This window comes from Mustelus asterias, chromosome 3 (genome assembly GCF_964213995.1).
Source record: "Mustelus asterias chromosome 3, sMusAst1.hap1.1, whole genome shotgun sequence".
Classification (NCBI taxonomy): domain Eukaryota; kingdom Metazoa; phylum Chordata; class Chondrichthyes; order Carcharhiniformes; family Triakidae; genus Mustelus; species Mustelus asterias.
Window position 1 is genome coordinate 21,576,335 of NC_135803.1, and position 27,166 is coordinate 21,603,500.

Below are 27,166 nucleotides of genomic sequence, written 5' to 3' on the forward strand. Positions count from 1 at the left end.
GAGGTTGGCCTTGCTGCCTCTAGGCCAATTGAAGCTGCTTCGTGGACAATTCAGGATCACTAAGGGACTCATCGCATTGCAGCTGGTCTTCAATCAGTTGCGGGCAGGGGATGGGGGTGGTGGTGGGGGGAGCTTGGTGGCGAGGTGTGGGAAGGGAAGCTGTAGCTCAAGTGGGGAGGTTATCAAGTATATCTTGGCCTTCATGGGGGCTCATGGATCCCCCCCGATCTAGTGACCAGATGGAGGGCCGTCTGGGCGGTAAGGGCCACAACCACAGGAAAATCTCTTCTGCGCTCTGTCATGACCCCCCCCGCCTCCCCAACTGGGGTCTGGCTGACTGGTGAACCAGCCCCATTCACCTTCCTTCTGGGCCTCCATCAATGGTGGCTGTTTTGGAGCCCCCTGCAGTCCCGGCTGTGACCACTGCTCCTGATTTAACCACTGGGGTTAAAGCACTGCTGGCCAAGTAATTGACACCTCTTAGGGGACAGGGCCTTCACCTTTGAAAGGTATGAGAACCTCAATAGACTGCCTGATCGACGTTCAATCCTGTCACGGTTCCTGAAAATGACTATGGCGGGCTCACCACAGCTGTTTCAATGGGGATGGTGTTTGCAAAGTGGGTCATCCCTCCATGGGGCATGGACAGCCTGGTCAGGAAGCCACCCCCCCTCTCTTGAGCCAACCAGGAGGCTACAAGGGATTACCTTGTGACCTCCCCACCCGGCACATGTCTCCCCTTACCACTGGCAGGATACCAGGGGCAGTGGGATGAGAATATTAATTCTTAATTGGCTTGCGGACAGGAAGGCTGAACCTGACCCTCATTAGCTCTGCCTTAATCAAAGGGAGTCAGGAAAATGATCCACCCACACTAATCATATTGCCCCCTATTCCACTTTCCAGCCTGTTCTTGGCATGGGATGGGGGTTGGGGGGGTTGTTGTTAGTTCTGGCAGGTGAATGGAGCCATCTCCGCAGTGATTAAATTCAGCCTCAGGTTTCTAATATTTGACAATGAACATTTGCCCTTGGATCTTTTCATTGATGCCAAATGAAAAGCTTCTCAAAGCTCTTTCTAACTTGCTTGTCACACATACAGACTTTACAGGAGGTATCGAACTGATGGTAGTGTGATGATACTGTGCCTTAAAGAAATGTATTTTAATCATGCTCTCTGCAGTTTTTTCAAGCAGGCCTGGCCATTTTGTTATTGCTGCCATGCTGCCTGAGCCAGTTCCTTCTAATCGATGCTGAAGCAATATAATGGGCATCTTGTTTATTTTTAATCTGACCTAATGCAGTATCCTGGAGTTTTATGACCCTCTTGGAACTGTTGGGTGGAGCATGATTCACAGGTCAGGTGCTGGCTTTGCACAGTTTTTTTTCCCACACAGGAAAAATCCAAGGTTTTAGTTTCATTTTGTCAGAAGCTGTTTGGACTGCAGACTGAAAGCAGCATTTCTTATCTCTCTCTTTCTGGAGTGAAAATTCTGCTGAACAGGAGTTGCTAGCGAGTAGCTAAAGGCAAGCAGTGTCTCTGTCTCGCTCTTTCAAGGTGTACTGAAAGTTCCAGGGCTGGGAAGTCAGAGCTTTAATTCAACATCCAAAGGACTAATTCACAACAGGTGTTAAAAAGCTGCAAGATCCAGCATCACGGGAGCATATTCGCTTTCTATGCCAAGCGGGGTGTATGTTTGTGTGGGCTGCTTGATTTGGAATAGTAAAGTAAGCTGTTAAAGTTTATACTATATCATGGTTGTTCTCTTGTAATTGGTAAAAGTTATGCTAATTTTTCTTCTTATATTTTAACTATGTTCTTGAATAAAGTTTGTTTGATAAAAGCTCCCTAGTGGGTCACTTCAATCATACCTTGAGTGAAACACCTAATGCTCACCTGTGCCAAATTAAAAGTACAAAACCTATGGTCTAGGGTGACTTCATAAAACACCTTGGAGTTTCTGACCTGAAAACTGAGAGCTTGGCATGGAACTGCTGCCAGGAATCGAAGCCAATCCCTCAGCCATGCTGGTACTCATTGGAAGATGTTAATCTGTACTCTGTGATAACAATCATCTGTACAATTCTATCTGTTTTATAGAACTGAAAAGACAGCCCCATCACATGGAGAATTCTTTTTGACATAAACCATATCAGAGAAATACACGGAGGTATTAATTATTTGGTTTGACAGTCCCAGAACTGCTTTTGAAATTTTTGAATGTTAGTAGAGATATTTAAGATCGGCACAGTTCACTGTTGATTTGGGAAAGCAATAGAATGTGTTCCAACATCAAGGTCTTACCAGCTGATAATTTGAAATCTTTACTAGCAAATTTCAAGGTATCAGATGAACAAACTGCCCCAAGAGAATACAAAATTGTTAATGACAATTAATGACAATGGTGCTTGGTAAAAACAGGGGCTTGATTTTTAATTGCCTATGGGGGCGAGGTTGGGTGCAGCACGTTTAGTGGCCAGAATTCTCCGATTTCGTGTGCCCCGCCATCACTGCCAGTGAAAATTGAGAATTTGACACTCAGTCAAAACTCCATTCACTGCAGTGGTTCTGGAGAATCCCAGCCGCAAGCGAAGTCGGAGAATTTGGCTAACAGAAAGCAGAGTGTTGGGATAAATAGATATTTTTTTGAGCTGACCAGCTGCAACGAGTGGAGTGCCAGTCGATCAATGGTGGGTACACAACTATTTATAATCTACATCAGTGATTCTGATGAAGGGACCAAATGTATGGCAGCAAAATTTGCCAATGACAAGATAGGCAGAAAAATAAGTTGTCAAGCGGAGGTGGGGAGTATGCAAAAGGATAAAGACAAGTTAACGGAGTGGGCAAAATGTAGCAGATTGGGAAAGTGTGAACTTGTCCACTTTGGCAATAAGAATAGAAAATCAGTATAGTATTCAAATGTAGAGATCGCTAAACTCAGTGCTACAGAGGGATCCACGTGTCCTGGTTCAGGAATCACAAGAAGTTTGCATGCAGGTACAGCAAGTGACTAGGAAGACAAACGGAATGTTGATGTTTATTGCAAGGGAAAGGAAATGGAAAAGTAGGCAAGTTTTACTGCAGCTGTACAGGGTATTGTTAGGCCACATCTGAAATACTACAGTTTCAGTCCCTCTTTGAAAAAAGATACAGGTCAGGATTCTCTGATCTCGTACGCCTCGCCACCGCTGCCAGTGAGAATAGAGAATTTGGCATTCAGCCAAAACTCCATTGACTGCAGCGGGACCGGAGAATCCCAGCCGCCGGCAAGGTTGGGGAATTCCGGTCATAAGATCCTGAGGAGACTTGAAGGGGTAGGTATGAGGAAGATGTTTCCACTTGAGGGGGAGATCGAACTAGGGGACAAAGTTTAAGAATCGGAGGTCTCCTTTTTAAGTAGACTGAGGAGAAGTTTTTTTACACAGAGGTTCGTTAGTCCGAGGAATTCCCTTTCCCAGAGATCATTGGGGGCTGGCTGGGACATTGAATCTATTCAAGATAGAGTTAGATAGATTTTTGATAGGCAAGGGTTATGAGGGCAGACAGGAAAGTGGAGTTGACACCCACAACCAGATCAGCCATGATCTTATTGAAAGGTGGAGCAGGCTTGAAGGGCCGAATGACCTATTCCTGCTCCTAAGTCCTGTGTTCCTAAGCAACTAAACAAGCAGAATTTTATTTTTCTGCAGCGATATTGCTGTCTAAATGTGAAATCAGTACACTCAGCCAGAATACATCCCAAGACTATCAACTAAGTGAGTGAGACAATGCTATAACAAAGTTTCTAATTGTTGCTATCAGTATTGTTAAAATCAAGCGGGGCAAAGTCAGCGAGATGAAGAAAAAGATCTGTAAGGTGACTGGATCCTTAAAAAAACTGTATTGCTACAGATTAAATAGACACTTTCAGATCTGCACCTGATTACCCAGTAAATTTTGTAAACAGAACAAAGAAGTATTTGGAATGATTTCTGAGATTAAAGTTTATTTATTAGTTTCCCAAGTAGGCTTACATTAACACTGCAATGAAGTTACTGTGGAAATTCCCTAGTCGCCACACTCTGGTGCCTGCTTGGGTACACTGAGGAGAATTAAGCATGGCCAACGTATCTAACCAGCATGTCTTTCGGACTGTGGGAGGAAACCGGAGCATCCGGAGGAAACCCACACAGGGAGAATGTGCAAACTCCACACAGACAGTGGCCCGAACCGGGAATCAAACCCAGGTTCCTGGCGCTGTGAAACAGCAGCGCTAACCGCTGTGCCACCGTACTGAGATTAATGTTGATATTAAATGTACACAGATGCCAGTGTGAATTGCAATTGTCGGTTGTTTAACAGATCGTTGCTCAGGGTAAACCTGAATGTTGCCAGTGGACAGTGAAAGGGTTGTTTTAGGCGAGTAATGCATTTGAGAACACAGCAGGAATTTTCCTGAGTCGAAGCTTGCTGTGAGCTGAGCATGCTAGCTCGATTTCACAACCCACAATCACCCCCAGCATGTAGGACTGCAGAGCTTGTTTTGATTTGAAACGTTTATTTTGAAGATTTACAGATACGAACATTGTTTAATATTTTTAGGTCAAATGTTGGCAGCCACTGGGTCAGATTGCTGTCAAATCATCATTCATATCCTTCTTAAAATACAATGACAGCTCTTGAATACGAATAAAAGTTATTTGTAATTTATTTATTCATTCACCGGATGTGGGCAATGCTGGCAGGGCTAACATTACTGCCCATCTCTAAATGCCCGTTAGATGAGAAAGTTGGGGTGGTGCAGTTTCCATGGTGAAGGTACTTTCTTTGATAGCACTGAGTGACTTACTATGCCAGTTAAAAGGCCAACTAAGCGTCCACTACATTGCTGTGGGTGTGGAGTTAGGTAGGAGGGAGGTGATGGCGGATTGGTATTAGCACTAGACCAGCAATGTGAAGGTTCAGGGTAATGCTTTGGGGGGGGCGTGGGTTCAAATACCACCATGGCTGATGGTGAAATTCAATAAACAATCTACTGTCACGTAAAGGTCAGATGAAGTACGCACAGTAGGTTTCTCTCATTAAAGTATTTTAGGAAACCAGTTGGGTTTTTATGACAATCTCGTACTTTGACAGCCACCTTTATCGACTCTGGTTTTAAGTTCAGATTTATTTAACTGAACGTAAATTTCTCAAATTTTGCACATTTGAACACCCCTCACCCAGGGAAGCACGGTGGCACAGTGGTTAGCACTGCTGCCTCACAGCTCCAGGGACCTGGGTACAATTCCTGGCTTGGGTCACCGTCTGTGTGGAGTTTGCACATTCTCCCTGCGTCTGGGTGGGTTTTCTCTGAGTGCCCCGGTTTCCTCCACAATCCGAAAAATGTGCTGGTTAGGTGCATTGGCCATGCTAAATTCCCCCTCAGTGTACCCGAACAGGCGCCGGAGTGTGGCGACTAGGGGATTTTCACAGTAACTTCATTGCAGTGTTAATGTAAGCCTACTTGTGACCAATAAATAAAAACTTTAATAAGTAAAACCATCTCTGGATTGTAAGTCCAAGCCTCTGGAATACTAGCAAAGTTACCTCTAACTTATTTGTAGTTTGTGGACAATTTGTTCAAGTTTATGGGCTCTTTCAATCTTTTTTGCACAGTGACTTGTGCATGGCCTGCGTGGAAGCCTTTGAGTTGCTTTAAGCCAGGTGTGAGGTTTAAAGGACCTTGATTTAAGGGAGGTAGTGGCATAGAGGTATTGTCACTGGACTAGTAATCCAGAGATTCAGGATAATACTCTAGGGACCCAGGTTCAAATCCCACCACAGCAGATGGTGAAATTTGAATTCAATAAAAATAAAATCTGGAATTAAAAGTCTGATGATGATTGCAAAACCATTGTCGATAGTTGTAAAAACCCATCTGGCACACTAATGCTCTTTAGGGAAGGAAATTCTTACCTTGTCTGGCCTGCATGTGGCTCCAGTCACAGCAATGTGGTTGACTCTTAAATGCCTTTAAGGGTGGGAATAAATGATGGCCCAGCCAGTCATGCCCACACCCCATGAACAAATATTTAAAAAATTTGATTACCAGCCCAGTAACATCTCTCTGCTATCATACTGTGTTATACTGGGAGAATTGAAACAATCACAGATAGTCCAGGCATTTCCTTCTTAATCTTGTAGCGTAAAGATACCAGGGTCCACCTGTGTAAGTCAGATGATATTTGTAAAATAGATCATTGCCTATTATATTTGAATTGGTACTTTTGGTGTGACATGTTTATATAGCATTAAATGGTGGATTGAGCCATGCTTTGCTCTCCCGGAGGTCAAGTGGATGAATGTGGCTGTTTATCATCACTAACAGAGGGAGGGATGGAGTGGGGGGGGGGGGGGGGGGGGGGGGAGACACAAGGTACATGCATGGCCTCACACTGTACAGGAACAGGCAGATGTGCAGTTTATTAAAATCACACCGGCAGGCATGCTGTATATGGCAATTCTGGAAAATATAACTGAAACCATTGCTTCAAATAATGGACATGCTAAAATTGCTGCAGAATGCTCTTGTAGGAATTTCAGAATGTGATGTTCTCAGTACAGTTAGGAAAATTATAGTTAAGTATAACGACATGTCTTGTTACTTCTTGTAACCATGAAACTATTTTGTGTCAATAAGATATTTCAATAAGAGGTGGGCTTGTTTCCTTTCAACTATTTGTGCTTATGATGGGCTCTAGGCGATGTTACGTCAATAAGACATGAAAAAAATCAAAACTGTATGTATCTTTTTTTTGATTAATTCATGGGACAGGGGTGTCGTTGGCTGAGCAGCATTTATTACCCATCCCTAGTTGCCCTTGAGAAGGTGGTGGTGAGTTGCCTTCTTGAATCGCTGCAGTCCATGTGCTGTGTGTTTACCCAGAATGCTGTTATGGAGGAACTTCCAGGATTTTGACCCAGCGACTGTGAAGGAACGGCGATATATTTCCAAGTCAGATGGTGAGTGGCTTGGAAGGGAATTTGCAGGTGGCAGGGTTCCCATGTATCTGCTGCCCTTGTCCTGCAAGATGGAAATGGTAGTGGGTTTGGAAGGTGCTGTCTAAGGATCTTTGGTGAGTTGCTGCAGTGCATCTTGTAGATAGTACACACTGCTGCTACTGAGTGTCGGTGATGGAGGGAGTGGATGTTTGTAGATGTGGTGCCAATCAAGCGGGCTGCTTTGTCCTGGATGGTGTTAAGCTTCTTGAGTGTTGTTGGAGCTGCATTCATCCAGGCAAGTGGGGAGTATTCCAAGACACTCCTGACTTGTGCCTTGTAGATGGTGGATAGCCTTTGGGGAGTCAGGAGGTGAGTTACTCACTGCAGTATTCCTAGCCTCTGACCTGCTCTTGTAGCCACTGTGTTAATATGGTGAATGCAGTTGAGCTTCTGGTCAATGGTAACCCCAAAGATGTTGACAGTGGGAGATTCAGTGATGGTTAAACCATTGAATGTCACGGGGCAGTGGTTAGAGTGTCTCTTATTGGTGATGGTCATTGCCTGGCATTTGTGTGGCGCGAATGTTACTTGCCACTTGTCAGCCCAAGCCTGGATATTGTCCAGATCTTGTTGCATTTGAACATAGACTGCTTCGGTATCTGAGGAGTCGTGAATGGTGCTGCACATTGCACAATCATCAGCGAACATCCCCACTTCTGACCTTATATTGGAGGGAAGGTCATTGATGAAGCAGTTGAAGATTGTTGGGCCTAGGACATGACCCTCAGGGACTCCTGCAGAGATACCTTGGAGCTGCGATGACTGAGTCTCCACAACCACAACTATCTTCTGATGTACCGGGTATGATTCCAACCAGTGAAGTGTTTGCCCCTGATACTCATTGATTCCAGTTTCGCTAGGGCTCCTTCATGTGACACTCGGTTGAATGCGGTCTTGATGTCAAGGGCTGACACTCTCACCTCACCTCTGGAATTCAGCTCCTTTGTCCGTGTTTGAACCAAGGCTGTAATGAGGTCAGGAGCTGAGTCACCCTGGCAAAACCTAAACTGGGCGTCACTGAGCAGGTTATTGCTGAGCAGGTGCTGCGTGATAGCACTGTTGATGACCCTTTCCATCACTTTACCGATGATCGAGAGTAAACTGATTGGGCAGTAATTGGCCGGGTTGGATTTGTCCTGCTTCTTGTTTGATTCTTTATTCTTTTTTGCTATTTTTAAATTGACTTCTGCTGAACTACAAAATGGCTGCCACAGGTCACATGACCGACACAATTGGCCATCTGTTCTGGCAGGTTCCAACAGAGACTGTGGCCGCGATTCTCCAGAATAAAAAGAGGTGCTGCCACAAGTGGGAAAACCGGATTGTTTCCTGCTGATGCTGGCAGCACTTCCCAGGCAAGATTCAATCACCTTTAGTTGGGAAAAATTTCCCAATTGGGAACATGTCCGTCAACCCAGCTTCACAGAGATCAGGGCACCATATTTAAAGGGTGAGCTGATCTTAAAGTTAAGTGGCGTCCCCCCTTCCCCAGACCATAGAAATGGCAACCGCGGAGATCAAGGGAGCACGCCTAAATCTTCTCCACCGAGGCGGCAACCACCCCTCACCACTAAGCTAGACCAGGTGTATTGCTGGTAGGATTGGTTGGTGACTCCATTATAGATCTAACCCACTCTGATTGGATGCAGCAGAAACTCACTGCACAAGGCTACACAAAGCTTGGTGTGGTCAGCTTAACTGGCAAACCTTGACTGTATTCAAAGAAAGACATGGTACAAGACAAACCCCGATACATGCTCTCTATAAGACAAAATGCTCCACAAGTTGTGAAGCAAACATGGTCAATTAACGCGGCAAAGACTGTATCGAGTTAAAAGAATAATGCTTACACAAGAAAAAAAAATTAGAATTGCTAATCGGAATGCTGGCCTTCATCTCAGAGGGACAGGCTTACAACAACAAAAGTTGCATTTAAATAGCACCTTTAACATAGTAAAACATTTCAAGGTCCTTCATAGCAGCATTATCAAACAGTTTGTTACTCAGCTACGTAAGGAGATGTTGGTCACAGTTTTAATTGGTGTCATTTTAACAGGTGGGGACAGAGAGGCAGAATAGTTTCGGGAGAAAATGCCAGATTGTGGAGTAATGAAAATAGGGGGTGAGAAAGAGGTCATAATTGGAAGAGGGCACCAAGAACAGGGATCATAGGTGACCAGGACTTGGAGAGAATTAGAATATAGGCAGTAGAGTTTTAGATTACCATAAATTAATGGAGATTGGTAGTTGGGAGGTCTGGTAAGAAAGCATTAAAATACTCCAGTCTAGAGTAAACAAAGGTGTAGGTGAGGGTTTCATCAGGAGGTGAGCTGAGGTGGGGCAATGTTCTGGAAATGGAAGAAGATGAAGCAGATTTGTGGTCTCGGGATCAAGTGCAACACCAAGGTTGTGAATGGTGTGGTTTAACCTCAGACTGTGGCTGGGGCAGGAGTGGAGTTTGGGAATGGTGCTTGTGGTGGTGTGGGGCGGCGGGGGGGGGGGGGGGGGGGGGTGGGGGGGGGGCGGAGGGTGGAGGGCGGAGGGGGGAGGTGGGGGGGGTTGGCAGCGGTGGTGGAAGGGGTGGAGGGTACTGTTGGGGGGAGAGGGGACAAAGACAACAGCCCCAATGATAATATGGAAGCAGCTTCTGAGCAGAGTGGGTGGGATTATACATGATGTGGAGATGCCGGCGTTGGACTTGGGTAAACACAGTAAGAGTTTTAACAACAAAATCAAGTTGATTTTGTGTCTCTGTATGCCCTGTTTGAGAGCAGATATCCATTCCATCTGACGAAGGAGCAGTGCTCTGAAAGCTAGTGGCATTTGCTACCAAATAAACCTGTTGGACTTTAACCTGGTGTTGTTAAAACTCTTACTGGGATTATACAAGCAGGCTGACTGAGAAGGTCAGAATCTGAACTCAGTTGTAACAGTTAGAGCGAGGGCAGCAGCCAGATTTAATGCCATCTCACTGGACTTACTGCTGTGTGTAGTCAAGAGGAGGGAGAAATACGATGGGAGAAAGTAACCTACCTTTCCCAGGATGGTTTGATTGGAGGTGGCTGAGTTTAGAAGCAGGAGCAATGTGCTCAGTCCATGGATTCAATGAAGGAAACAGCTTACTGACGTAACCATGTATTTTGCTGTATCCAAAATCATGAACATAGGAACAGGAGCAGGCCATTCAGCCCATCAAGCCTGTGACTGACCTGTGGCCTCACTCCATATACCTGCCGTTAGCCCATATCCCTTAATACCTTCACTTGATAAACATTCATCTATCTCAGATTTAAAGACAGCAACAGATCAGTCAATGAAGGACGGAATAGATCGGGAGAAACTGTTACTAACCAGGGGCAGGACCAAGAATCAACTTAAGGCGATTGTTAAAAAAACAAAGGCTACGCGAGGAAAACCTTTACAGAGCGAGTGGTTAGGTTTGGAATGCAGCCAGTGAGAATGGCCACAGAAGCAGATTCAATTGTGGCTTTCAAAAGAGAATTCAATAATTATCTGAAAAGAAATACATTGCAGAGCAATAGGAGAAAGTGAAGGAGTGGGACAGGCTGGGTTTCTCTCACAATTGATATGATCATGGCAGCTTGGCCTCCATCTGTGCTGCAACTATTCAATGACTTTAACAACACCCTATAGCTTAAGTTCACCCCTTAACTCGGTCTTGTCAAGTGTGCTCCATCACATCACTCCTCCCAGCCACTCAACTTTCCACAGCACCCAGCCTATGCCCTTTAACAGCTCCCTGCTTATCCTTCCCCCATTGCTGTGCCCCACAATGCTTAAGCAATATGATATATAACTGGCACAGTGGTTAGCACTGCTGCTTCACAGCGCCAGGGACCCGGGTTCGATTCCCAGCTTGGTTCACTGTCTGTGTGGAGTCTGCACATTCTCCCCGTGTCTGCGTGGATTTCCTCTGGGTGCTCCGGTTTCCTCCCACAGTCTGGAAGACGTGCTGGTTAGGTGCATTGGCCATGATAAATTCGCCCTCAGTGTACCCGAACAGGCGCCAGAGTGTGGAGACTAGGGGATTTTCACAGTAACTTCATTGCAGTGTTAATGTAAGCCTACTTGTGACACTAATAAATAAATCTTAAAAACTTTAAATATATCTGTCACTCTCACTGCACTGCATTCATTCAGTGAATATCTGACCTTCACTCACACACAGGCATCTCCTATCACTCTCTGTAGGCGATAAGGGCGCAAAACACAAGGCAGAGGACTGAAAGTGGCCTGTCACAAGTGGTCCAACTACCTCATGTGGAGGAGAAGGCCCTCGAGATAGGTGGCAAGTCAAAATCCCTCTTAGGTAAAGATTGACAGATAGCGAATTTGTAGATAGCTGGGGACAGAATTACAAACGTCATTGACACACATTTCCACATTCTACTGTACCCTGAGATAGCGTTGGCAACCATGGACTTCCATTGGATTGAATACAATGCCTGGCGAATGGTGCTGCAGTCTTCCCGGTCCCATGGGGAGTGGGCTTCAAGGGGGTCCGGTCAGGAATTTCTGAGAAAGGCATGTTGGATATCTGACCCAATACATTCTCATCTCCGGGAGATCTTTCCAGAAGTGGTCAGCACCTACCCTGCAATGATGGATAGCCAACCTGATTAATTAAGTGCTTATTTATAGGATTATTGGGGATTCCACTGAGATCTTGCCAGTGGCTTTTTAAAGATTCATTCATGGACTGTGGGCATTTTAAATGTGAGGACATTTAAGAGTCAACCACATTGTTATGGGTCTGGAGTCACATGTAGGCCAGACTGGGTAAGGATGGCAGATTTCCTTGCCTAAAGGATATCAGTGAACCAGATGGGTTTTGCAACAACCAACAACAGCCATCATTAGACTTCAAATTCTAGATTCTTATTGAATTCAAATTTCACTATCTACTGTGGCGGGATTTGAACCCAGGTCTCCAGAGCACTACGCTGGACTCTGGATTACTAGTCCAGCAACAATACCACTACCTCCCCTGCTGAAAATGGTCCCCACTCATGCTCATAGTATCAGGGCAAAAGACTCTGCCTCAAGGAAGCTCTGTCATGAAATTAAACTTAGGTCATTTTTCTCTGTAATCTTCTCCAACCTCAAATAAACTGGGTCCACCCTTTGGTAAAGGTTTCATAAAGAACTCCACCTCCATTTCAATTGCTACGCTATGCTGGATGCACCTCTGGCAGGGGCAATACTTTCAGCTAAAATGGTTTTGGTCGCCATGTTGGGATCAATTGCAATTTCAATTTGAACCCTCATAACCATCAGGAAGGCTAATCAATCCGGTCTAATTCTAGAAGTGAGGCTAAGCTTGAAGAAGAGCCATAGGGACTCAAATCGTTAACTCTGCTTCTCTCTCCATAAATACTGTCAGACCTGCTGAGTTTATCCAGCATTTTCTGTTTTTGTTTCAGATTTACATAGAACATAGAACAGAGAACAGTACAGCACAGAACAGGCCCTTCGGCCCACGATGTTGTGCCGTGCTCTATCTGAAACCAAGATCAAGCTATCCCACTCTCTATCATCCTGGTGTGCTCCATGTGCCGATCCAATAACCACTTAAATGTTCCTAAAGTGTCTGACTCCACTATCACTGCCGGCAGTCCATTCCACACCCCAACCACTCTCTGAGTAAAGAACCTACCTCGGACACCCTTCCTATATCTCCCACCATGTCGGTTACGTTCACCTTAGTGATGGAAAGGGATAGGCATGAACCTCGGGCCAGTGGTTTTAGCTGGGGGAAGGGTAATTATGAGGCTATTAGGAGAGAATTAGGAAACATAGGTTGGACTAGGAGATTACAGGGACTGGGAACGTCCGACATGTGGAGTTTTTTCAAGGAGCAGCTACTGCGAGTCTGTGATAGGTATGTCCCTGTCAGGCAAGGAGGAATTGGTAGGGCTAGGGAACCGTGGTGCACCAAAAAAGTTTCTTTGTTGGTTAAAAAGAAAAAGGAGGCTTATGTTCGGATGAGACGTGAGCACTCGGGTAGTGCACTAGAAAGCTTTAGATTGGCTAAGAGGGAGTTGAAGAGCGAGCTTAGAAGGGCTAAAAGGGGACATGAGAAGACTTTGGCGGATAGGGTTAAAGAGAATCCTAAGGCGTTCTATAGGTATGTCAAGAACAGAAGGTTGGTTAGGGCAAGTTTAGGGCCAGTTATAGATGGCAGAGGGAAGTTATGTGTGGAACCGGAGGAGATTGGTGAAGCATTGAACCAATATTTCTCTTCGGTGTTCACGCAAGGGGACATGAATATAGCTGAGGAGGACACTGGGTTGCAAGGGAGTAGAATAGACAGTATTACAGTTGATAAGGAGGATGTGCAGGATATTCTGGAGGGTCTGAAAATAGATAAATCCCCTGGTCCGGATGGGATTTATCCAAGGATTCTCTGGGAGGCAAGAGAAGTGATTGCAGAGCCTCTGGCTCTGATCTTCAGGTCGTCGTTGGCCTCTGGTATAGTACCAGAAGATTGGAGGTTAGCGAATGTTGTCCCATTGTTTAAGAAGGGGAACAGAGACTTCCCCGGGAATTATAGACCGGTGAGTCTCACTTCTGTTGTCGGCAAGATGTTGGAAAAAATTATAAGGGATAGGATTTATAGTTATTTGGAGAGTAATGAATTGATAGGTGATAGTCAGCATGGTTTTGTGGCAGGTAGGTCGTGCCTTACTAACCTTATTGAGTTTTTTGAGAAAGTGACCAAGGAGGTGGATGGGGGCAAGGCAGTGGACGTGGTATATATGGATTTTAGTAAGGCGTTTGATAAGGTTCACCATGGTAGGCTTCTGCAGAAAATGCAGATGTATGGGATTGGGGGTGATCTAGGAAATTGGATCAGGAATTGGCTAGCGGATAGGAAACAGAGGGTGGTGGTTGATAGTAAATATTCATCATGGAGTGCGGTTACAAGTGGTGTACCTCAGGGATCTGTTTTGGGGCCACTGCTGTTTGTAATATTTATTAATGATCTGGATGAGGGTATAGTTGGGTGGATTAGCAAATTTGCTGATGACACCAAAGTCGGTGGTGTGGTAGACAGTGAGGAAGGGTGTCGTAGTTTGCAGGAAGACTTAGACAGGTTGCAAAGTTGGGCCGAGAGGTGGCGGATGGAGTTTAATGCGGAGAAGTATGAGGTAATTCACTTTGGTAGGAATAACAGATGTGTTGAGTATAGGGCTAACGGGAGGACTTTGAATAGTGTGGAGGAGCAGAGGGATCTAGGTGTATGTGTGCATAGATCCCTGAAAGTTGGGAATCAAGTAGATAAGGTTGTTAAGAAGGCATATGGTGTCTTGGCGTTTATTGGTAGGGGGATTGAATTTAGGAGTCGTAGCGTTATGTTGCAACTGTACACAACTCTGGTGCGGCCGCACTTGGAGTACTGTGTGCAGTTCTGGTCCCCACATTACAGGAAGGATGTGGAGGCTTTGGAGAGGGTGCAGAGGAGGTTTACCAGGATGTTGCCTGGTATGGAGGGGAGATCCTATGAGGAGAGGCTGAGGGATTTGGGATTGTTTTCGCTGGAAAGGCGGCGGCTAAGAGGGGATCTTATTGAAACATATAAGATGATTAGAGGTTTAGATAGGGTGGATAGTGATAGCCTTTTTCCTCTGATGGAGAAATCCAGCACGAGGGGGCATGGCTTTAAATTGAGGGGGGGTAGTTATAGAACCGATGTCAGGGGTAGGTTCTTTACCCAGAGGGTGGTGAGGGATTGGAATGCCCTGCCAGCATCAGTAGTAAATGCGCCTAGTTTGGGGGCGTTTAAGAGATCCGTAGATAGGTTCATGGACGAAAAGAAATTGGTTTAGGTTGGAGGGTCACAGTTTTTTTTTTTAACTGGTCGGTGCAACATCGTGGGCCGAAGGGCCTGTTCTGCGCTGTAATGTTCTATGTTCTATGTTCTATGTCCGAAGTATTTTGCTTTTATTTTAGTGTGAAAATTCATATCTGAAGATGCCTGCGTGGGTTTCCTCCGGGTGCTCTGGTTTCCTCCCACAGTCCGAGAGACGTGCTGTTTAGGTGCATTGGCCATGTTAAATTCTCCCTCAGTGTGCCCGAACGGGCGCCGGGGTGTGGCAACTAGGGGATTTTCACAGTAACTTCATTGTGGTGTTAATATAAGCCGACTTGTGACACTAATAAATGAACTTTCAGACTTTTTTCTGATTGCATGTTCCTGGGCTAGGGTGTCATCTACTGGCATAGTGGAAAATTGTGCCCACACAGATCAGAGTTCCCTGCCTATTAAAATTGACGGATGAAAGGTCATGGACTGTGTGTGAGTGTAATTCCTTAATGTGTGTGATCTCAGCTGCGTAAGATTTTGTGCTGGAAGCATGTGCGAGATTTATCTTCCAATTCGATTAATTAAAAACGCAATGAACCGAGACAAGACCTTTGCATTGCTAATAGGATGCTTTTTTTTTTGTCTAAGAGTTTTATTGTTTCATTAAACATACAGCTTCAATGCATGAATTTAATGGTGCAAATCAAATCCTCTACTACAGACAGGCCCTGCTGACCAATGAGCACTTTGGAAATTCAAGACACACGTTACATTTCGAAAGGTCGATGGACAATCTCCCCCCCCTCCCCCCACACCGTCCCCACCCCACAAAAAAAAACCAAGTTACCAGAAGAGCAAACAAAGGACAAAAAAAAAACCTCACCCATAAAACAAGATCATCATATCCCGAGCAGGAAAAAACTGAAGCGAATGCTAAAATGTTCAACTTGCACAGAACAACATAATTTTGCTTGAGGAGTGCGACGTCACTCCTTAAACTTCATTGTAGCTTTAATAGGAATACGCAGCAGTATCACATTTCATAGACCTCTTCAAGTTTCATTACAATATGCATTACTAAAAACTATAGGTATCTAAAGAGCGAGTCTCTCAACATTCTTGCCTGTATTTTTTAAAAGTTAGTTATAAAAGCTTTCCATTAACATTAAAATTATTCTGCAGACCGTTTACCGGATTCGAGAGCAAAATGTGGAAATCGGACATTTAGGTCATTGCCGTACCTGATGCACCAGACTTCTAAATTCCCATTCATAGAATTGGATCTGGTTTATTAAAATAATGCTTTATTAAAATAATGCTTGAGCAAAGGTTTACTTTTAATATCTGCCTTCCTGGCAGTTCAGCAGCAATTTGATCGTGGCTTTGTCAGTTGTTCTGACTAAACGCTCCCCAGCACAACAAAACTGTCTATTTAATATGCTTGTGTTAATTCTAATCTGTGTATATTGATCTTTGGGGGATATCTTTTGTTCAGCCACTATGTATTGGTTAATGGGCAGTGCAAGTGCCTGGGAAGAGATGCTGAGGGTGATAGGATTTTTAAAATTCATTCATGGGCCATGGGCTGGCTGACCAGCATTTATTGCCCAGCCCTAGTTGCCCTTGGAGGGCAGTTGAAAGTCAACCACATTGCTGTGGCTCTGGAGTCACATGTAAGCCAGACTGGATAAGGACGCCAGATTTTCTTCCCTAAGGGACATTAGCGAACCAGGTTTTTCTGATAATTGACAATGGGTTTCATGGTCATCAGTAGATTCTTAATTCCAGATATTTTTTTACTAAATTCAAATTCCACCATCTGTGGTGGGATTCGAACCTGGGTTCCCAGAATATTAGCTGAGTTGTTGAACATTAGCTGAGGGTAGAAGCTGAATTAATATGAATGGTGCTATAGCCATTAACTCAGATTACTTCACTTGTGCGCCATAGTATTCCATTGATATCATCAGGGTCTTCAAACCTGTGTAAGCTAATTCCACCTTTAATGGCCCATGGTTTAAGAGATTTTCTTTTAAATCTCCACAGGAATAAACATTTAATGATAACGAATACCCATAACTGATTTTTCAAAAAAAGGTATGAATGATGAGGCTCCCTCTTTAGGGTAAATTCACTAAAACAAGTACCATAGCATGTAGAAATCACCTTCACATTTAAATATCGAGCAAGACACATCCTGCTTGATTTGAGAATCATAATTTAAAGGGCTACTTTAGCAACATGATTCCTTTTAACATCAAAGTGTTTCAAAAGAATCAGCGTTGATTTGAACCATTTGTGGTTTTCTTGTTTTTTTTAAAAAGGAACTTTAGAGTGGGTGTTGATTGGTAGGGAATTGCTGAGTAAGCAATGTTGTATCCACTGAAAAGCTGGTTATATGAGAAACAGAATATTGGCTCACTATTTGTGAATCAATTTTTGTGTGTGGTGTAGTTTCTATTTGGTGTAGGGTGTAGCACTGCAACACCTTGGTTTTCCCATTGGCCGTTCTTCTGACCTTTCTCAATGAGACTGTCAACTTTGTGGTGAATTGCAGGCAGTCCTCCTCATTGCGACAATTTGGACCATTTGAGTGTTCACACATAGGGAAAGTATTTTGGGTGGAACTCATACTACTTTTTTTATTAATCCGGGGGATGTGGGCTTTGCTGGCTGGCCAGCATTTATTGCCCATCCCTAGCTGCCCTTCAATTGAATGACTTGATAGGCCATTTCAGAGGGCAGTTGAGAGTCAACCACATTGCTGTGGCTTTGGAGTCACACGAAGGCCAGACCAGGTAAGGACAGCAGATTTCCTTCCCTAAAGGACATTAGTGAACCAGATGGATTTTTCCAACAATCGTCAATGGTTTCATGGTCATCAGTAGATTCTTAATTCTAGATTTTTTTTATTGAATTCAAATTTCAACATTAGCTGAGTTTCTGGATTCGTAGCCTGCCGATAATACCACTAGGCCATTGGCTCCCCATACTCAAGTGATGGACAGCATTGCAAGTCTCTGCGCCACTCACATTCCCAATAAAATGAGTTAAGGAAATGAACTATCAAACACAAATCAAAATTCCTACAGGCTATGGTGCATTATCATTTCACAGACAAGAAAACATAAATATATCAACACCCAGGTTTTATAGTTTAGAGCTTGTATAGTTTCTGTAAATAGTTCACAACCTAATAAGATAGATATTTCTCAAGGTCAATAGCAACATTGAAAATATATTTCATTAATGTAGCGAGTAGGTTAAAAACACAAACATTCTCCAATCGAAATATACTGCAGAAAATTGGGTTTGTACAATTAACTACGGGAAAATTACAATTTAGCTCAGAAAGCAAATCTCTTCGATCGTCTAGCTTTGTCTTCAAAATATTTAGCGTGTTTTTTTGTGTTTTGTGTGTGTGTATGTTTGTGTTTGTACTTTTACTTCCCTTCTTTTGTACCCATAAAAGACGAGCTGTGTGCTTTACAAATCTTTTGTCTTAATGAGAGTGACCAGTGGTTTATCGTCGGGGCTGTAATCTTCATAAGCCACTGGGGTTGCATCGTACATTGCTGGCCTAGCCTTCTTGCCAAACCTAAAAAAAAGAGGCCAGAGAGAGAGAGAGTGTGAGGACACATACTCCAATAACAACAAGTAAGGACAGGGTGGCACGGTGGCACAGTGGTTAGCACTGTGCCACCATGGCACCCCCCCCCCCCCGCTCTGCCCTAACCTCCTGGGGGGTCTCAATGGCTTCCAGTTCAACCAACGAGGTCATCACAACAGGTTCCCATTAATGGGGACCATATGTGATCATCGCCAGAAAGAAGCTTCCCTGGCGAGGCCACAGAGGAAAGTGAGGCCAGACGATAGCGTTCCCGGGCTCATTTGTAATATTTAAATGCTATTTAACATAGCATTTAAATATTACAATCAGACTCTTGTCCGAAAGCTGTCCGGTTTTCAGACTTTTTTGACACTTCGAATTTTTTTAGGGAAAATTCCGCCCTATATTTGCAATGTAGGTGCAGAGATTGACTATTAGAACAAACACTTGTTAATGCATGGGGACAGTGGATGAATAGTGGGTACTTGGGTAAGTCACAGTTACACATGATCATCCATGTAAATTTGTCTTTTGTTCATTAGGAGAAGGGAGGTGTTTGTGTCTTCTGTTCTTTATTAAAAGGGGGATGTTTGGGTTTTGAAATGCAAAAGTACTACATGTCCTATCTCCTTTGCCATAGTCATGTGACCTCTGCCTTGAGGCACTCTCTCTGTAAGCAGGCACTTCACACCAGTTCAAGAAAAAACTTGCAGTGAGAAAGCATGGCAATCATTGAACGCGAAACAGTGTACGTGGATTTTAATAAGGCTTTCAGAAGGTCTCATGTGGCTCATCTGGCCAGAAAAATAAAAGCCCAGGAGGTCTAAGGAGAAGTGTTAAGCTGGGTCTAAAATTGGTTCATTGTTTCGGATGCAAAAGGTATTGATTGACCAATGCTTTTGAAACTGGAGTTCCACAAGGTTCAGTATAAGGTGCCGCACTTTTCATAGTCTATTTCATAGGATTATAGAATCCCTACAGTGCAGAAGGAGGCCATTCAGCCCATCAAATCTGCACCGATCACACTCCCACCCAGCCCCTATCCCCGTAGCCCCACGTATTTACCGTTCTAGTCCCCTTGACACTAGGGTGAATTTAGCATGGCCAATCCACCTATCTTTAGACTGTGGGAGGAAACCGGAGCACCCGGAGGAAACCCACGCAGACACGGGGAGAACGTGCAAACTCCACACAGACAATGGCACAATCCAGGAATCGAAACCCGGTCCCTGGCACTGTGAGGCAGCAATGCTAACCACTGTACCACCGTGCCACCTTAAATGTTGGGATTAAAGATGTTTGCAGATGATACAAGATGTGTTGTGTGGCAGATAGTGAGGAGGAACGCTATAGGTTGCAAGATGTTATTAATGTATTGGCCAGATGGAATTCAAGATGCAATTCAATCTGGGAGAAGTATGAGGTAACACATTTGGAAGGGCAAACAAGGAATGGGAATGCACAATAAAAAATAGTACTGAGGAGTGCAAGAGCTGGAAAGCGGGATTAGGCTGGAGAGTTTTTTTTTCTGGCAAGCAGAGGCATGATGGGCCAAATGGCTTCCTTCTGTGCCGAAATGTTCTATGTTTTTAGGTTTCTTTCTTTTTGGGAAATACATTTAAGTTACCAAGGTGATTAATAATCTTGTACACTCGTACCTGGCATGTCGAATCGAAGCGATCGCACTGCTGAATTCACTGTCAATGCTCCTACAGTTGTAGAATTCTTCGTAAGATGGTCTAGAGGAGCCCTGGTACTCAATGCGGCTAATGCGACAGATCCCCACAATCAAAATGATCAGCATCAGAACAAAGGCTACACAAAGGGCTCCAATGATAATGTAGAGGGAGTGACGGGGCATGTTATTCAGACTCTCTGCCATCCGATCAGACTTCCATTCCAAATCTACACAAAAACAGACGGAGATATTCGAGAGATATTCACAGGATTGTCAGGGCGCAGAAGGAGGCCATATGGCCCATTGTGTCGGCACCGGCTCTCCAAACGAGCATTATGGCTTAGTGTCATTCCCCTGCCTTTTCTCCGTACCCCTGCACGTTGTTTCTACTCAAGTAATCACCTAATGCCTTTTTGAATGACTCGATTAAACCTGCCTCCACCACACTTCCAGGAAATGCATTCCAGACCCGAACCACTTGCTGGGTGGGAATTTCTGGCCTGCTTGCCACAAGGCTGGAAAATCCCACCTGAGGTCAACGAACATTTGCACGGTCTGTATCCTGCCAGCTACGATTCCTGTGGAGGGCGGGACGGGAAAGCTCCACCCGTTGTATGAAAACGTTTTTTCTCACATCACATTTGCTTCTTGTGCATATCATCTTAAACCTGTGACCTCTCATTCCCGATCCTGCTACCAGAGGGAACAGTTTCTCCCTATCTAGTCTGTCCAGCCCTTCATGATTTTGAATATCTCTATAAAATCTCCTCTCAGCCTTCTTCCCCCCAAGGGGAACAGTCCCAACTTCTCCAATCTATCCTCATAACTGAAGTTTCTCATTCCCTGATATTTGTTTTTGACATTAAAAGAAATGAATGATCCAATAATTTGAATTCAATAATGTAAATGATGCAGCAAATTGAAATGTTAGTGCCAAAAGATAGAATTATTAGATTTTAGTGAGTTTGAATTATGAGAACATTATGAGATCATAGATCATCATAGAATCCCTACAGTGCAGAAGGAGGCCATTTGGCCCATCGAGTCTGCACCAACCTCAATCCCACCCAGGGCCTATTCCCGTAACCCCACATATTTACCCTGCTAATCCCCTGACACTAGGGTCAATTTAGCATGGCCAATCAACCTAACCCACACATCTTTGGACTGTGGGAAGAAACTGGAGCACCCGGAGGAAACCCACGCAGGCACAGGGAGAACGTGCAGACTCCACACAGACAGTGACCCTAGGCTGGAATCGAGCCCGGGTCCCTGGTACTGTGAAGCAGCAGTGTTAGCCACTATGCCACTGTACCGCCCCATGTCCCAACACATTTTGTCAATTGAGCCTTTTCTTGAGGACTTATTATCCACTCAGACCAAATATCTTGGAGCTCAAATTCAAAGCAACCTGCAATTTGGGATTTTATTGGGTGGATCACGGGAGGTCAAATTTCACAAAGCAGGGTCAAAAAGACCAGAATTGTAGATTTGGAAAAATCGTGACTCTTCAACACTTTTTGGAACTTCTGATTCCTTCCGGCAGGAGAAATGAAAGTCTTCAGACATGGGCAGCATACAAAGGACAAAGAACAGTACAGCACAGAAACAGGCCCTTCGGCCCACCAAGCCTGCACCGAGTTGACGCCTTTCTAAACTAAGACCTTTTCTCTCTATGCAATCCGTATCTCTCTATTCCCTGTCTATTCTTGTATTTGTCAAGATGCCTCTTAAACGTTGCTATTGTATCTGCTTCTACCACCTCCTCTGGCAGCACATTCCAGGCACTTATCGCTCTCTGTGTAAAAAACCTGTCTCTCACATCTCCTTTAAAATTTCCACCTTTCTCCTTAAACCTATGAACCCCAGAAATTGACATTTCTAGCCTGGGAACATTCCTTGATGCTGTGTTAGTTGAGCCAAGAGTGATGCCGGCACTGTTATGCTCATGGACTGTGACCTCCTCCATTAAGTAATTGGTAACAAACACCTTTAAAGACTTTGGGAATGAATGTGTCCTCAGGCAAAGGAGAGGACCACCAGTGTAATTCCCGATAAGGGTTAAACAGCAGATTCAAGAAGACTGAAGTGCTTACGGACATCACAGTTAATGCCAACCCAGCCATGTGGGCAGTGGCAGGTGTAGCCATTCTCTTGGTTCATACATGTCCCTCCGTGATGGCAAGGTCCACTATCACACTCATTTACATCAGCCTCACATATTTCACCTGCAAAAACAGAAGAATAACAGGAGCCATGGTTAAATGTGGAAGACATTTTGGAAACTAAAGTGTCCTCCCTCATCCAGTGGCAGTTTTTATGGGAAATGTGTGGGGTTATAGGTACAGGGCTGGGAGAGCGCCTGGGTAAGATACTCTGTTAGAGAGTCAGTGCAGACTCGATGAGTTGAATGGTCTCTTCTGCACTGTATGGTTATTTTTAAAATTCAGTCATGGGACATGGGCGTCGCTGGCTGGCCAGTATTTATTGCCCATCCCTAGTTGCCCGAGGGTCAACCACATTACTGTGGTTCTGGAGTCACATGTAGGCCAGACCAGGTAAGGATGGCAGATTTCCTTCCCTAAAGGACATTAGTGAACCAGATGGGTTTTACTGATAATCGACAATGATTTCATGGTCACCATAGAAATCATAGAAGCCCTACAGTGCAGAAAGAGGCCATTTGGCCTATCGAGACTGCACCGACCACAATCCCACCCAGGCCCTACCCCCATATTTACCTGCTAATCCCTCTAAACTGTCTCAGGACACTAAGGGGCAATTTTTTAGCACGGCCAATCAACCTAACCTGCACATCTTTGGACTGTGGGAGGAAACCGGAGCACCCGGAGGAAACCCACACAGACACGAGGAGAATGTGCAAACTCCACACAGACAGTGACCCGAGCCGGGAATCGAACCCAGGTCCCTGGAGCTGTGAAGCAGCAGTGCTAACCACTGTGCTACCGTGCCGCCCATCAGTAGATTCTTAATTCCAGATTTTCTTTGTTGAATTCAAATTCCACCATCTGCTGTGACGGGATTCGAACCCGGGTCCCCAGAACATTAGCTGAGTTTCTGGATTAATAGTCTAGCGATAATACCACTCAGCCATCACCTCCCCGGTAATGGGTGATCACACAGACTGTAGGTGTGGTGATATTTTGTGCAGAGATTTGATTGGCTGCAAGCAAAAACATCTGCTCAGCATTCTCTGCCGAATTAATTGCAGGATCTCACAGAAAAGGGAAAATTTGTGAACTTATTTTTAGCAGGATGGTTACCAGGCGGAGTGGATTGCCTGTCCGTTGTAGAAACTGCAGTATTTCAGCTGCACTGATTTTGAATTGTTCTGTGCACTGATGATTTTTCTGCTGGCAATGTAACAATCAGATATAAAACTGCTGCAAATTACTGGCATGACCACTGGAGCTGGAATGGAGAGGATATTTCCACTAGTAGGAAAAACTCGAACCAGAGGGCACAACCTCAGGCTAAAGGGACGATCCTTTAAAACAGAGGTGAGGAGGAATTTCTTCAGCCAGAGAGTGGTGAATCTGTGGAACTCTTTGCCGCAGAAGGCTGTGGAGGCCAGGTCATTGAGTGTCTTTAAGACAGAGATAAATAGGTTCTTGATTAATAAGGGGATCAGGGGTTATGGGAAAAAGGCAGGAGAATGGGGATGAGAAAAATATCAGCCATGATTGAATGGCGGAGCAGACTCGATGGGCCGAGTGGCCTAATTCTGCTCCTATGTCTTATGGTCTTATGAAAGGCCCTGTCTGCAAAAAATGCTTAGAAATCCCATGAATGTTGGGTCTGAAGTGTAGAACCAGGGAAAAGTTACTGTGCAGAAAGAGGCCATTCAGCCCATCGTGTCTGTGTTGGCCAGAAAAAGAGAAAAAGGAAACTAGTCGCTCATTTTAATCCTACTTTCCAACACCTGGTCTGCAGTTTTGCAGGTTATAGCAATTCAGATGCAGATCCAGGTCCCTTTTAAATGAGTTGAGCGTTTTAGCCTCAACCACCAGGGCCAGTGGGCTGACGAATGGCAGATGGAGTTTAATTTAGATAAATGCGAGGTGAGAGTTACAGAACAAGGAGGTCTAGGGGTACATGTTCATAGCTCCTTGAAAGTGGAATCACAGGTGGACAGAGTGGTGAAGAAGGCATTCAGCATGCTTGGTTTCATTGGTCAGAACACTGAACACAGGAGTTGGGACGCCTTGTTGAAGTTGTACAAGACATTGGTAAGGCCACACTTGGAATACTGTGTACAGTTCTGGTCACCCTATTATGGAAAGGATATTATTAAACTAGAAATAGTGCAGAAAAGATTTACAAGGATGCTACCGAGACTTAATGGTTTGAGTTATAAGCAGAGGCTGGATAAACTGGGACTTCTTTCTCTGAAGCGTAGGAGGCTGAGGGATGATCTTATAGAGGTCCATAAAATAATGAGGGGCACAGATCAGCTAGATAGTCAATATCTTTTCCCAAAGGTAGGGGAGTCTAAAACTAGAGGGCATAGGTTTAAGGTGAGAGGGGAGAGATATAAAAGTGTCCAGATGGGGAAATGTTTTCACACAGAGGGTGGTGAGTGTCTGGAACAAGCTGCCAGAGGTAGTAGTAGAGGCGGGTACAATTTTGTCTTTTAAAAAGCATTTGGACAGTTACATGGGTAAGATGGGTATAGAGGGATATGGGCCAAATGTGGGCAATTGGGATTAGTTTAGGGGTTTAAAAAAAAGGGTGCCATGGGCAAGTTGGGCCAAGGGCCTGTTTCCATGCTGTAAACCTCGATGACTCTATGACACCAGCTTAGGCTGTGAATTCCAGACATCCACCGCCTTCTGGGTGAAGAAGGTTTTCCTCATGCCACCTCTAATCCCTCTGCCCATCACCTTAAACCCGTGCCACCTGGGAATTGAGCCCTCAGCTAGGGGAAGTGAGTCTTTCCTGCCTGCCCTGTCTAGGCCCCTCAGAATTTTGTACAACTCAATTAGGCCACCCCTCAGCCTCCTCTGTTCTAAGGAAAACAACCCCAGCCTGTCCAATCTCTCCGCATTGCTGCAATTTTCCAGCCCTGGCAACATTCTTGTAAATCTCCAGAGCAATTATGTCCTTGGGGATGGCGGGAATGATATGTGAGGAGAGATTGGCTAGGTTAGGATTGTTTTTGCTGGAGTTCAGACGAATGAGGGGGGAATCTCATAGAGACTTATAAAATTCTAACAGGTCTAGACAGGATAGATGCAGGGAGGATGTTCCCAATGGTGGGGAGAGTCCACAACCAGGGGTCATAGTCTGAGGATTCATTTAGGACGGAGATAAGGAGACATTTCTTCACCCAAAGAGTGGTGAGCTGTGGAATTCATTACCACAGGAAGTAGTTGATGCCAAGCATTGAATGTATTCAAGAAGTGACTGGATATAGCACTTGGGGCAAATGGGACCAAAGGTTATGGGGAAAAAGCAGGATTAGGCTATTGATTTGATTTGATTTACTATTGTCACATGTATTAACATATAGTGAAAAGTATTGTTTCTTGCGTGCTATACAGACAAAACATACCGTTCATAGAGAAGGAAACAAGAGAGTGCTGAATATAGTGTTACAGTCATAGCAAGGGTGTAGAGAAGGATCAACTTAATGCGAGGTAGATCCATTCAAAAGTCTGATGGCAGCAGGGAAGAAGCTGTTCTTGAGTCGGTTGGTACATGACCTCAGACTTTTGTATCTTTTTCCCGAAGGCAGAAGGTGGAACAGAGAATGTTTGGGTTGCGTGGGGTCCTTAATTATGCTGGCTGCTTTTCCGAGGCAGCGGGACGTGTCGACAATCAATGGATGGCAGCCATGATCATAATGAATGGTGGAGCAGGCTCGAAGGGCCAAATGGCCTCCTCCTGCTCCTATCTTCTATGTTTCTATGATTCCTATAATGCAGTGGCCAGAACTGTACACAAAATTTCAGCTATGGCCTCAGCAACGTTTTATACAGTTCCATTAGTAGATCCCTGCTCGGCCTGGAACTAGGACATAATGGAAATTGTGCATCAGGTGGCTCAGCCTCTGAATGAGAAAGATAGGGGCTGGAATTTTCAGACCTCTCCCCCGGCTGGGATTTTGTGGTCCTGCTGCGGTGAGTGAAGATTTGACTGAGTGCCAAATTCTCCATTCTCGCTGGCAGCGGCGGCGGGTGTGCGGGACCGGAGAAATGCATGCAGAATAAGATTTCGGGTGTGAGCCTGATCTGAAATCCTTTACAATATCCTTGCTGCCTTTGTCTGGGCTCGCAATGGGTCAGGTGGGACTTCCTGATGAGCACATCTTCATGGCCACGTACTCTCTTACTCTAAGGACTGAATAGATGGGAATAAGGCACAGTTATTACGATTGTATAACCATTCACAGAAGCATCTACAGGATGCAGCCAGTGAGTCACATCTTGCTGCAGGAAAAATAATTGTTTTAAAATCCCCTTGCGTCTTTTAAACACTTCAAAGGTACAGTGAACATTTGAAAAGGGCACACGGGGGAGTCTAACTGCACAAAATTCGATAATAACAGTGCTGCCATTGCATTAACGCAACCAAATAAAACAAGCATTCCTAAGAGCAGAAATTAAACACTGCAGCCACATGCACATCTCCTCAAGAAACTACTGATTCATTGGCTAACTGCAATCATTCACTACCTGATGCCTGCATCGAACGCTAAGAGCAACCTCAGTCACCTGAGAGTCACCCTGGACTAAAACCTTAACAAGACTTTTATTGCATTTACATGGGGCTGGATTTTACGGACATCACTGGACATGTTTTCAGCAGGGGGTTTGGTGTGGGGGGGAGGGGGGTGGGGAGCGGGGCATGTACTATATGTTGGTTGGCTAGCCCACCACCTTCCTGCCCATCCCCTGAGCTGATTGGCATAAGAGCACTGAGGTGTGGATGCCAAAATCGGCACCATATTTGAATGAATAATTAAAGGTCAATTGGGGCTTGTTAGTATAATGACTTCAAC

General features: G+C 44.7%; 1 protein-coding gene across 1 annotated transcript in view; it reads right to left on the reverse strand.

Annotated features, from left to right (window-relative positions):
* Nucleotides 1–18,006: 18,006 nt before the first annotated feature.
* The window catches only part of dner (delta/notch-like EGF repeat containing), a 319,201-nt gene continuing 310,041 nt past the window's right edge, over nt 18,007–27,166 (reverse strand). The window contains exons 11-13 of the mRNA XM_078201917.1: nt 22,239–22,370; nt 20,123–20,369; nt 18,007–18,452 (exon numbers count right to left, since the gene is read on the reverse strand). Coding sequence (XP_078058043.1) covers nt 18,341–18,452; nt 20,123–20,369; nt 22,239–22,370 — 491 coding nt within the window. The 3' untranslated portion in view covers nt 18,007–18,340. The remainder of the gene's footprint in view (nt 18,453–20,122; nt 20,370–22,238; nt 22,371–27,166) is intronic.